At 47.7% G+C, this 11,758-nt stretch overlaps 2 protein-coding genes across 3 annotated transcripts; one reads left to right on the top strand and one right to left on the bottom strand.

Moving 5' to 3' along the window:
* Positions 1-1,291: 1,291 nt before the first annotated feature.
* LOC120707928 (protein STICHEL-like 4) lies at positions 1,292-7,420 on the top strand. Its single transcript, XM_039992988.1, has 6 exons — positions 1,292-3,356; positions 3,753-3,972; positions 4,098-4,559; positions 5,276-5,927; positions 6,201-6,261; positions 7,075-7,420. The coding sequence occupies exons 1-6, from the start codon at positions 1,620-1,622 to the stop codon at positions 7,165-7,167; spliced, it is 3,225 nt and encodes a 1,074-aa protein (XP_039848922.1). The 5' UTR covers positions 1,292-1,619; the 3' UTR covers positions 7,168-7,420.
* A 267-nt stretch (positions 7,421-7,687) lies between these two features.
* Positions 7,688-10,116, bottom strand: LOC120707929 (protein Mpv17-like). 2 transcript variants are annotated; one of them, XM_039992990.1, is made up of 6 exons: positions 9,712-10,116; positions 8,993-9,148; positions 8,757-8,889; positions 8,629-8,668; positions 8,372-8,476; positions 7,688-8,013 (listed from the first exon to the last, which is right to left on the bottom strand). In XM_039992990.1, the coding sequence occupies exons 1-5, from the start codon at positions 10,018-10,020 to the stop codon at positions 8,389-8,391; spliced, it is 726 nt and encodes a 241-aa protein (XP_039848924.1). In that variant the 5' UTR covers positions 10,021-10,116; the 3' UTR covers positions 7,688-8,013; positions 8,372-8,388. The 2 variants fall into 2 exon arrangements, with proteins under 2 accessions (XP_039848924.1, XP_039848923.1); XM_039992989.1 differs by having other exon boundaries at positions 7,688-8,161; positions 9,712-10,115.
* Positions 10,117-11,758: the final 1,642 nt, after the last annotated feature.

The raw sequence follows: 11,758 nt of genomic DNA, 5'->3' as shown, positions 1-11,758 counted from the left end.
GAGGCCACTGGGGCCATGACCCGCTACCACCTCTACTCCTCCCACCTCGCTCGTCTATGCTAGTGCTCTACCCGTAGTCATCCATTGTGGCATGGCGATTCGGCCGCACACGCGCATCATTTTGTTTGGCTGGTGTTGATTTGCTGTGAGAGAAAAATATTGTTGTTTGGTTGATGGCTGGCGACCGGCGCTGATTTGGTGTGAGAGAAAAACACTGCTGCTAGTTGCCAGCAGAACAGTGACCAACACGGGCACTGGCTCAGAGCAATTACCCACTCTCTAGCTCCCATGACATATTTTTGCGGTAAAATATTTCGTAACATAAACGCGATCATGTTTATTTTTACGAGAGTTCGTTTGAACCTCAAAGTTTGCATGCACTTTTTACATTTTTGAAATTACAAAGTACGAGTTTGCATTAATTTAAAGTGAGGTGTTTTCATTCGGACATGAACCTGTGTGCTGTTGCCTCGCCTGGCAGTGGCAAGCCCGCGGCGACGGCGTACGCCACCCGGCCGGTAGGCGCGTACGTTTTCTTTTAGGCTGTGTTTAGATGGGGTGAAAAGCGGGAGAAAAAGTCGCATCGGTCACTGTAGTACACTGTAGCATTTTTCGTTTGTTTATGGTAAATATTGTCCTACCATGACCTTACTAGGCTCAAAAGATTCGTCTCGCAACGTACATCAAAACTATGCAATTAGTTTTTTTATTTAACTATATTTAGTACTCTATGCATGGGTTATTTGCTATATTTAATGTTTTGATGTGATAGAGGATGTGATGAAAAATTTGGAAATTTTGTGGTAACTAAACACACCCTTAGAGGCGTTGGCTGCTTTGGGCAAGCGAGCCGTGCGTGCAGCGCCTCACGCGACACGGCACGTCGGCAGCCCAGCCCAGGTAGAGAGGGTAGCGGCAGCGGCGGGTGGGAGCTAATCATCGCCGTTCAAATCTCTCGGGAAACAAGCGGTCCTCAGTGTACCGCGCGTAATTACTCCACTGGGCACTGGCTGCCTGACCGGTGACCACCGGAGCCCCGAGTCCGCAGCAACGGCAGCCCCCGTCAGTATTTGCCGCAGCTTCCGGGTTGGGAGACGCCGGCAAGGCAACTGCACACCACTCGCTAGTCACTCCAACAGCAAGATGCTGCTGCTGGCGCAACAGTGCAACGCTGGCCGCCGCCAGCCACGCTCGGGCCCCACGAGGCCGCCGAGCCATGGGCTCGTGGCGAATCCATGCCCCCGTGGCCGCGCGGAAGTGAAGTCCGGACTGATCCCCTCCCACCCCCTGGAAGGAGGACGAGGACCCCGCGGGCGCGAGCCCCGAAAGCGCCGCCCGCACCCACACCCGGCACGAGGCCGAGGCCGCTCACTCGCCAGTCGCCACCCAACTGACCCGCCCCCTCCCCCTACCTCCGTCGCTCTTCCCGTGAAACCCTCCAGGATCCAACGAAAAAGGCGAAATCTCCGAACCACACCGCCACAATCACGCGCCAGCCCGGCCGGCGCCCCCTCCCCTCCTCAAAATGGCCTAGCGGAGGGCGGCCGTCCCGTCCCGTCTTCCTCTCTCTCTCCCCACCAACGCGGGCGCGGCGTAGCTTGGAGGATACGCGCCCCGCAATGCCGGTGCTCGACCGTGCCGCGGCGGGGGCCGGGGCCGGGGGCCACCTCCGCGGCCACGCGCACCTCGCCAGCTGCGTCCACCTGCGCCACCACCACGGACACGGGGGAGCGGCAGGCGGGGGCGCGTCGTCGTCGGGGCGGAGGCGGAGCCCCGCGTCCGTGGCGTCCGCGGCGCTGATGCGCGACCTCCTCGCGCTGCAGCGCTCGCGATCGCTGCGTGACCCGTCCACGCGCCGCTCCGTCGAGTCGTCCAGGGTGGCGGCCGACCCCGACGGCGACACCGACGACGATGGCGACGGCGACGATCTCCCCGCCAAGTCCCGCCGCAGCGCCGGCGCCAGCACCACCGCCGGGGCGCTCAAGACGCTCCTCGACCAGCTCGCCGAGAACCCCCACCCGAAACCCGGCCGGCGCCCGCCCCGCCGCTTCAAACGCCGGGCCGGCCGCCGCGCCACCGCCACCAGCAAGCTTCCCGACCGCGCGGCCGCTCTCTCCGTCAACTCCAGCTCCCAGGAGGCCGTCTGCGGCAACAAGTACCTGTTTCACGGCGGCGAGGACGACGACGACGACGACTACGACGGGGAGGAGCTGCGGCACCATGTGCCGCAGGACTCGCGGAACGTGTGCGGCATTCCATGGAACTGGTCGCGCCTCCACCACCGCGGCAAGTCCATCCTCGACATGGCCGGCCGCAGCCTCTCGTGCGGCCTCTCCGACTCGAAGTCGGCGGCGGGGCGAAAATCTGAAGCTGCCGCGGCCTCCGGCGGCCGCGTCAGTGTCTCGCGTCCCCTTTACCCTGTTAAGTCCGAGCGGCTCGCCTCCTCTACGAGCTCGGACTCCGACGCGTTGCCCTTGCTCGTTGAGGCGGCCACCTCCGGTGCTCGCAACCGCATTGGCGGCATTTCTGGCAGCTACTCTGGGGAGCTTGGAATTTTCTCTAACCAGACCAGCGAGATGGATTCGGACCTGCTGTCTGAGTCTCAGTCAGGGCAGAAGTCACAGACCTCGCTGCATGGCCGTGGGCGTCACCGGAGCCTCACGCAGAAATTCGCACCGAAGACGTTCAAGGACGTTGTCGGGCAGAGTTTGGTGGTGCAGGCGCTGTCCAACGCCATCCTGAGGAGGAAGATTGGGTTGGTGTATGTGTTCTATGGGCCTCATGGTACAGGCAAGACTTCATGTGCGCGTGTCTTCGCCAAAGCGCTCAATTGCCTCTCCCCTGAGCACCCCAGGCCCTGTGACTCATGCACATCCTGCATTGCTCACAATCTTGGCAAGAGCAGGAGCCTGATGGAGATTGGGCCTGTTGGCAACATTGACATGGACGGCATTGTGGACGTCCTCGATAATGTGATGCTTTCACCAGCACCTTCACACTACAGGGTGTTTATATTTGATGACTGTGACACGTTGCCAGCTGACACTTGGAGTGTTATCTCTAAAGTTGTGGACCGGGCACCTCGTCGTGTTGTGTTTATCCTTGTCAGTCCAAGCCTTGAACTTCCTCATATCATACTGTCGAGATGCCAGAAGTTCTTTTTTCCCAAGTTGAGGGAGTGCGACATTGTCAATACATTGCAGTGGATTTGCACCAGCGAGAGTCTAGATGTTGATAAGGATGCACTGAAGCTAATTGCATCTCATTCTGATGGATCTTTGAGGGCTGCCGAGATGACTCTTGATCAGCTCAGTTTGCTGGGACAGAGGATTTCCTTGTCTCTTGTCCAAGAATTGGTAAGATATCTCACAAGCATCAGGATGTCATCTATGTTTTTTAGCAACATTAATCTGAAGTTTCTATGGCCGAAAATCAATTTCTAGAGAATTTTATGGTCAGGATCTTGGTAACTTTGAGCGCTGCTGAAATGTGTCACATAATTAAATAGGTAGAAGTAGTGTGCAAATCCATTTCCCTATATAATCTAGCATTCAAACCCCTATAGGCAGGTGCAGATTGCAAGTGCTACTGTCTCTCTGATGTATTCTTATTTTCTGTGCTGAAGCTGAACTTAAGGAAGTAACCAATTTAATATCCCTGTCACTGATCATAACTTTTTCGCATAGTGCTCTTCATCTTCAGGTCTAATCTGCAACAACAGTAAGTTTTAGTTTTCCCTGTTTGTTTTACAGGTTGGTCTGGTGTCTGATGATAAACTAGTTGATTTGCTGGATCTAGCACTATCTGCCGACACCGTAAACACCGTGAAGACACTAAGAGACATCACGGAAACTGGTGTTGAGCCTTTAGCACTGATGTCCCAGCTTGCCACAATAATTACTGACATTCTTGCTGGTTCCTATGCATTTAGTCGAGAAAGGCCCAGGAGAAAGTTCTTCAAACGTCCTACTTGTAAGCAATTGTTTTTTTGACCATTGGGTAGTTCAAATAACATTTTTTTTTCGTCCAGCCTCTCTGTTCTATTCTGGTAAAGATTCTGCATTGGCGTGATCAAGGTTTTTTCCCATAAATTTCAGTGTCAAAAGAAGATATGGAAAAACTACGCCAGGCCTTGAAAACACTATCTGAAGCTGAAAAGCAGTTGAGGGTCTCTAGTGACAAGACAACCTGGCTTACAGCTGCTCTGCTTCAGCTTGCTCCTGATAAACAGTACCTGCTGCCAAGTTCATCAACTAGTACAAGTTTGAACCATGGTGTGTTGGTTGGCTCGTTTCCTGATAGGGATATGGGGAGGACCTCAGCAATCGAGCATAAAGGTAACATGGCAGGCACCTCTTATGGGGAAAGGAGAACTGTTGAACACACAGAAAATGTCCATATGTTGTCAACCAGTTCTGTCAGAGCAAATGAGGTAACTAAACACAGAAAAACCGAAAATGAAATGATCTGGCAAGCTGTGCTTGAGAGTATCCAGTCAGATACATTGAGAAAGATGATGGCTAAAGAGGCAAGGCTAAGCTCTGTCAGCCTAGGCACGGGTAAGGTTCTCAATCTGATATCCATATAAAAATTCGCAATGGTTACATTGTGGCATGAGTTCACCACATGTTCTTCCCCAAGAATAAGTTTCCCATATAGTCAGATGAGTATATAGATCTGATGCTTAAAAACATGAGGAAAAGCTCATTTAGAAGTAATTTGTAAACAGTATAGTCAGACAATTCGGCCAGTTTTTGCTTGCTTTTTATCTGTGGATGGGTGGTTCTAGTAATTATTGGCACTTCTCTGAAGTTAGATGCAGTACTCATGGATGATTTGCATCCAGGCTCAGTGATTACAGCATTTGCACTGAACAAAGCTTCGACTATCTATTATTGGGTCGATGACATTCTTTTGAATTTTTCTTCTTCTATCAATACAATGATACGCAGCTCTCCTGCGCGCTCGAGAAAAAAAAAAAAGACATTCTTTTGAATTTAGGAGTACAGGCATTATAACTTTGTTGAAAGTAGTAATGTATCTAGCTAGCTAAGCTCGTCAGATTCATTTGTCTGTTTTAACTATTAACTGTTATCTCCTTGCACATGTATTCTAAACTCTAAACTGCAATACCTTTGATACTGGTTAATTAGTATTCTCAAACTCAAATCTGTACACCTTCATATGGTCTTTTGCTTGGGTACTTGATGTAACGTGTTGATAGACTGCCATTCAAGCAGATCTTTTTTAACATCATCTTATCTTCTTCCAACAGCACCGACAGTGCAGCTAATATTTAGCTCTCGTGTCAATAAGTCCAAAGCTGAAAACTACAGAGCTCAGATTCTGCAGGCATTTGAGTCTGTTCTTCGTTCTGCTATAATACTTGAAATCCGATATGAATCAATGAATGATGCAAGAGCAAGCCATGCTCCATCATTGTTTCCTTACCCTGAGAATGACTCTTCCAACACAACAATGAGGAGGTCCTTCACTAAACATAGTCCGCTCTCTTCTGGAGGTGAGAATCTAAGTAGGAGGCTTAAAAAGGATAGTGTTGTGAAGGGAGCTAGCTCTAGTAAGACCAGATGGATGCAATCTGACCCCCACATACTAACAGAGGGTGAAATAATTGAAGTTGGGCCCTCTCACATGCATTGGCATGCTCAAAGAAATAATGGTGTTCTTGACATAAATGAAAGAAGAAAGGAGAATGCATGGGAGGAAGAAGCTTCATCATCACCGAACCAAGAGAGCATGACTAATCGAAAAGGAAGTGGCAACAGGCAGCGTCGACAGAACAGCATAGTAAAAGGAAAGGTATCTCTTGCTCATGTTATTGGGAGGGCTGAAGCTTGTTCTCAACGAGGAGGCTGGTCTAGACGTAAAGCTATATCAATTGCTGAAAAGCTAGAGCAAGAGAATTTGTAAGTGTTGTTATCTTGTGATCAATACAGTCTAACTTTCTTATATAAAAGGTCATACTTCTGTGTTACCACATCAGAAATAAAATATGTATGGAAAAAAATGCTAGCAACATCCAACAGACTCATAATAGTTTTCCTCATATCACAAGGGCTGTTAAACGTGTTGAGTTGTCTATACGCCATACTGTTGTAGCAGACATGTTTGACACATTTGCCTGTTGAGATTTTGCAATTGTACTGCAAGTTTCTCACCGGGAAAGTGTTTGTGTCCAGGAGATTGGAGCCTAAATCAAGGAGTCTACTATGCTGGAGAACTTCAAGAACTCGACGAAAGGTAATCTTTCATATTTCTATTATGTTATATTCTGTTGATACTTTCGTATTAGCTTGTATCATCGATTTTCTTCACACCACTCGCTTGTATATTATTCTGGTAAAACTTAGACAGTTCATTTGCATGTATTATTAAATTTTGTTTGCATATATTGTGGAGGTACAGCAGCAGGCCATGGTTAATCTTAGATGCCTGTTCACTAGATGGTATCTAAAATCTGGATAGTTAGTAGTCTCCTTTCAGCAGAACTTGTACGGATCTGATTGTTATCCTTAATTTGGTCAATTATTGAGTCTAAATGACTAATGAAATAGGTCTTTTCTCAGCAGTGATAGTTTTAACTTTTAAGTAGTGGAGTACCATACTACCATGCCTCTAAAATGAATAGCAGAGTATGTCCTCTTAATGTTTTCCACAAATAAATTGACGTCTGGCATTCTTGCGGAAGTTTGCATCTCAATGATGTCGCTGCAGAGTGCAGACTAGCATATGTTTATGCTCCTTTGGTAATGGCAACAGTATAGATGGTATTCACCAAAATGCTGGCTAGATTATATTAGTTCTCTAATTTTTGTGTGGCTACAGAGTTTAGAGTACTAATCTTACTAGGTTTTATAGGTATACAATGATATCAATTAGTGGTCAAAGTTATGTTAAGGGGAACCTGACACTTTCCAAGACAAGTAGTGTCGTGTGGCAGGAAGGGGTATATCTGGACTCCTTGCCAGCAGGGCATGTGAATGGTGCTTAGCTTAAAATGCAGTTCTGCACGAGATTTTTCCCTCTCTAGCTAATCTAATCATTTCTCTGCAGCTCTCTTCAATTAAGGTCAGAAATAGAAGGTCAAGCGCTATATCAAGGCTTATCTTGTGTGGAAGATGCATTTCTACCAGATCTCCGAGATAGAAGACTTGAATCATAGATTTTACAAGATGTTAACTTAGCATCCATAATTATTCAGTCTGTACCTTGTAGGCTGTAGCCGTCAGTTTGTAGATTCATTTTCTCTCTCTCTATTATGTATATTTCTTGACATGTAAAGAATTATGATAGGAATTGCATAGCAAATTCTTCTGTCGAAATGCTCTGTAATTTTTTAAAGGTCAATCAGAATAAAACCTGTATTTGGGAACCTATCTAATAAATGTCTTGGTCTCCATTGATACTGAATACTGTTGTACACAGTCTGTATTCTTCGTTCAACTACAGGCTACACCTCTAGTTATACGCTTAGGAAAAGGAAACTACCACGGTCAAAGATCACAGTGCCAGCTTTGGGTTCTACAGCGTTTTTCTTCTTTCTCTAGCAGGGCGTAAGCAGCTGGAGCTTGAAGGACCTCGGGCCGCGACACCAGATTCTGAGACGTCAAGCTCAAGAGGGCCTTTTGTTCCTCTGTGAGATTACAGAGTCAATCTACTATGATAGTCTTTTTTTTTATTTTCTGAAAAGATCTTTTTTATTTGAGATGGAATTTAAGATACAACATCCAGCAGTGAATTCACAAATTCTCATGGCGTAACTAATACACCTGCATCTCTATTCAGAGATGAATGTCAATATGCCATTGTCACTGAAGTAAGCTAATGCAGCACATATCCTAAATAACAAATTGAACGCCTTTTGAGTTTTGAAGTCAGAATGGAGCCAGGTGCTTGATACATGATCAGACAAAACTTCACGTCCTCCATTGATGTTATGCTAGTCAACATCTTGAATAAGTTTTACAGCGACCTTATGCTGATCCACCAGATCTGTTCAAGAGGAAGAAACCTTACATTGTACTGTTATGCCTGTCAAAACTATCTCCTTCACATTCTTCTCTGTTGGATGAATATAACCAACAATACGAGCATAAATTTTGTTTTGGGGTAGACATGATGAACGAGGCTCATACATATCCTATAAAGCATCATGTCACATTATTCAGTGTAAATTTCCAGATAGGTAAGCAATTGTGCATGAAATGTCCATGTCAGGCGAGCAACAGAAGCAAAAGAAAAGTGGTAGCAAATGCAGATATTATGAGCCAAGTTGATTGAAAATAAAAAACATAGTAAGCCTAGCCAACAGAAGTTTATAGGTTGAAAATTGAGTTGTGTCAACACCAACCTGATGAACAGTAAGATTCACTTGTTCATAGCAGTCGATAGATAAAAGTTCCAAAAAATGGAACAAGAGGACATAAAGGCTACACGAGCTGGCAAAGGAATCATCCTGGCACACAACCAAAACTAGCATAAGAACCAGCTGCATTGCTCCAATGGAGCAAGTAGCAATTAAATAGTTATCTAGTTTATCAAACCATAGCCTGATTGGTACTAGAAATATCAGATGAGCATTAAAATTGAGAAGCCAAATGTCCATACCCAAAGTTGACAATTGATACAGGAATCCAAAACTTAAACCCTGCAATATCCATGACAAAGTGAAACATACTATAATATCAGTTATTTCTGTTCAGGTAGTTCAAACTGCACTCAGGCAGAAGGATTACCATATAGAAGTGTAGGAAGCGCATCATTCTGATATTTAGATGGCAGCTCTGATAGTTTCCCTAACCACAAGTTGTTCCAAGCAAAAACTACAGCAATAACACAAGGACCAAGCACGATCTGGTTCAGTATGACCTAAAATAGCGAAATCAACAATAGTTATAAGAAAAGGATATCTTGTGAGTAAAATGCTTAAATAACACAACACATGAGGTCACAATGGAGGATGCAAACGCACCTTAGCAGACAAATTTACAAATGACTGCTTGGGCATACACCGATCAAGGAACTGATACCATGCATAGGATCCTGGACCATAAAGAAGGAATCCATAGGAAGCCATACGAAATGCACGAAGCCAATCATGATTCAGCAATATGTCCGGTATGAGTTCCTGAAATGAACCCCTAAACAGATATCAGAAATTACAATGTGACAAATGACAATGCACAATATACCAGCTATAAATTTGCCACAGTAGAGCAAGATCACGCTTGCAGTCTTGCACTACACAATGTAACAGTTGAGCATTACACAATTTAATCTGCAGCTCTAAGGCAAGATAAAATACTGGAGTAGAATTTTGGTCAGGTGCCATCTGTTTTTTTAAAAAAAAAATGCACCAGGAGAGCTGCCGATTATATTAAAAAGAAGATAGACCCAGACTGGGCAAACAACAACACACCCACTAGGCTGCTACTTCAAAACTCTAGACCATAACCGACATGGGCAACACCACACAAGGCCTCCGGTTCTTCAGGTGCCATCAGTTCTAGTCTCAGTTCTTCAGATAGCCATACGAAGCGAAGCATAACAAATTTATAGAATTTTTTTTATGGAAATTTATAGAATTTGAAGTCGCTTTCACACTTTATATTCACATCACAACGACACACACGCCCGTTCTTAGCTTCCAAAGCGGTTAAGAGTGAGATATGCAGTGTAACCGGGGTGGACCTTGCTGTCGGGATCGGCGCCGCGTCTTCGGCGGTCGACGATGCGGCCGCGGACCTGCGCGATGGTGTCCCCGGTGAGGGTGAGAGAGGCGGCAGTGAGCGCCTGCCTGAAGGGGAACTCTACGGGCCAGCCGCTGCTCCGGCCGACGGACTCCGAGGAGGAGGAGGACGACGAGAGCGGCTCCCGCGGGGTGCCGCGGCGTCGGGCGCGGGGGTCGGTGTTTCGGCGGCCGCGGCGGCGAGAGTCGGACTTGCGGCGGAGAGATGGCAGGTTCCACCACCACTCCCCGCCGCTCCCGATGGCCTTCATGCTCTCGGCTGCGGCGGCGGCGGCGGCGGCGGCGGCGGCGCAGGGTTCTGTGCGCTCGAGGCCCGCGACAGAGCGCGGCCGCTGCGGTGGATGCGGAGTTAGAGGAGGGGGAGGCTCCGAATCCTTCGGAGGTTAGTGTCCCTGGCAGTGGGCCGGGATATCGACGTGGGCTCTTTTCAAGTGTCGCATTCTTACTTAAGAGATCATTGCTGGGCTCCTCCACGTCCTTCTTGTACCAGCGGTCCAACTTGGTTGGGCTTTCCACTGCAAGGCGCCGAGCAGAAGGCCCGATGACTAGCCGGATTTTTTTTTCTCAGCCCTCAGCTCAGGCAATTAGAAGGTCAGTACAAACACACATGATATAGTAGATGTGAAAGCGTGAAAGGGCATGTAGCCTAGGGTTATAATAGTCTCGGTAGTATCTCATGTCCTAAGTTCGACTCTCATAGGAGTGTTTGCTGGCGTTGAAAATGCTCATAGGGATAAGGTTGCGTACGTGTGTTTATAGAGGGTGGGTATGCGTGTGTTACAAAAATATCTGAAAATCTAAAAAAAAGTATGTGAAAGCGAGTCTTGTACTGCACAGTCCAAACGTGTAAAGACACCCCCCAAATGTCTTGTATACTGTCAATTACTCAATTTTCAATGGATCAGGCTTCAATTTTGTGTTGTGTGCTCATTTAAAATCTTGTACTGTTGATGTCTGCCTGTCTAAAGTAAGGTATTTGCAGTAGTTCAGACTTTCAGACCGAGTCAGCAGACTATTGTCCCCTCTCCCGTGCTATCCTCCACTTTGAGCTGCAGCTGTATGGATCTGAGAAGGAAATAGCCACAGATTGCGCTGAAGCTGTTGCGTAAACAATTCACTCATACATGCATGCAGGCTGCATTCTGCTGGATTGCCAATCAGCTTACCATACACCGGAATCATTTCCCAGTTTCCTTTTCTATTGCAGACACCAGCTGTTCCCGCGTTGCCATCCGGGCTCTCTGGCAGGCCATGAAGCGGCACTACACCCTCTCTTCCCCGGATGTCAAACGGGGTGGAGTTTTTTTATGGGAGCAGAGGCAGCCGTGCGCGAGACGAGCGAGCTGCAGGTGCGGTGCCATGCCACCTCGTGATTGAGGCCTCGATCGATCGGTTTGAACAGGTCCGGGGCGATAAGAACATCCGAGGGAATCAACGAAACTCAGCATCCGGGGCGGATCGTGACGCCATAACCGAACAGAGATTAGCCCTAGAACAATGGCGTCGGAGCAGGATCGGGTGAGCAACCACGATTTGGGTGCGCGTTGGGACAGAACGCCTCGGTGTCTATTTCCGCGCCGTGTGGCGGCGCCATGCCGTTCCCCATGGGAGGATTACGACCGCGGTTGGAACTGTCAAACGCGAAGCTGCTAAGGAATATCTCTGACATGACGTCCAGCGACCCAGCCCCTCGGTTTCCAGCATCAGGAGGTTAATTTGACCCCCAGGATATCGTAATCTAGACTCTAGACGAGGTAGTAGTCGGCTTGTTAAAACTTCTGGAGAAATGGCAGCGCAGTGGTTGTCTGTCCCCCAAGCAACGAAAAACGACCAGTCCTGTCCTGAATTACCACGATCTCACACGCCCCTGTCTCTTAGCTTGGCGTATCTGCCGAAATATCCGACGCCTCTAGCTAGATTTTCTTTTTAACAGGAGGCGAATTGAATTCTTCGGCGTGTGTGTGAGCTGCCATGCACGTCTCAGTTTCA

The sequence above is a fragment of the Panicum virgatum genome, chromosome 5K, assembly GCF_016808335.1.
Source record: "Panicum virgatum strain AP13 chromosome 5K, P.virgatum_v5, whole genome shotgun sequence".
Taxonomy (NCBI): Eukaryota; Viridiplantae; Streptophyta; class Magnoliopsida; order Poales; family Poaceae; genus Panicum; species Panicum virgatum.
The sequence above is the reverse complement of the archived record's forward strand: the minus strand, read 5'-3'. Positions and strand labels throughout refer to the sequence as shown.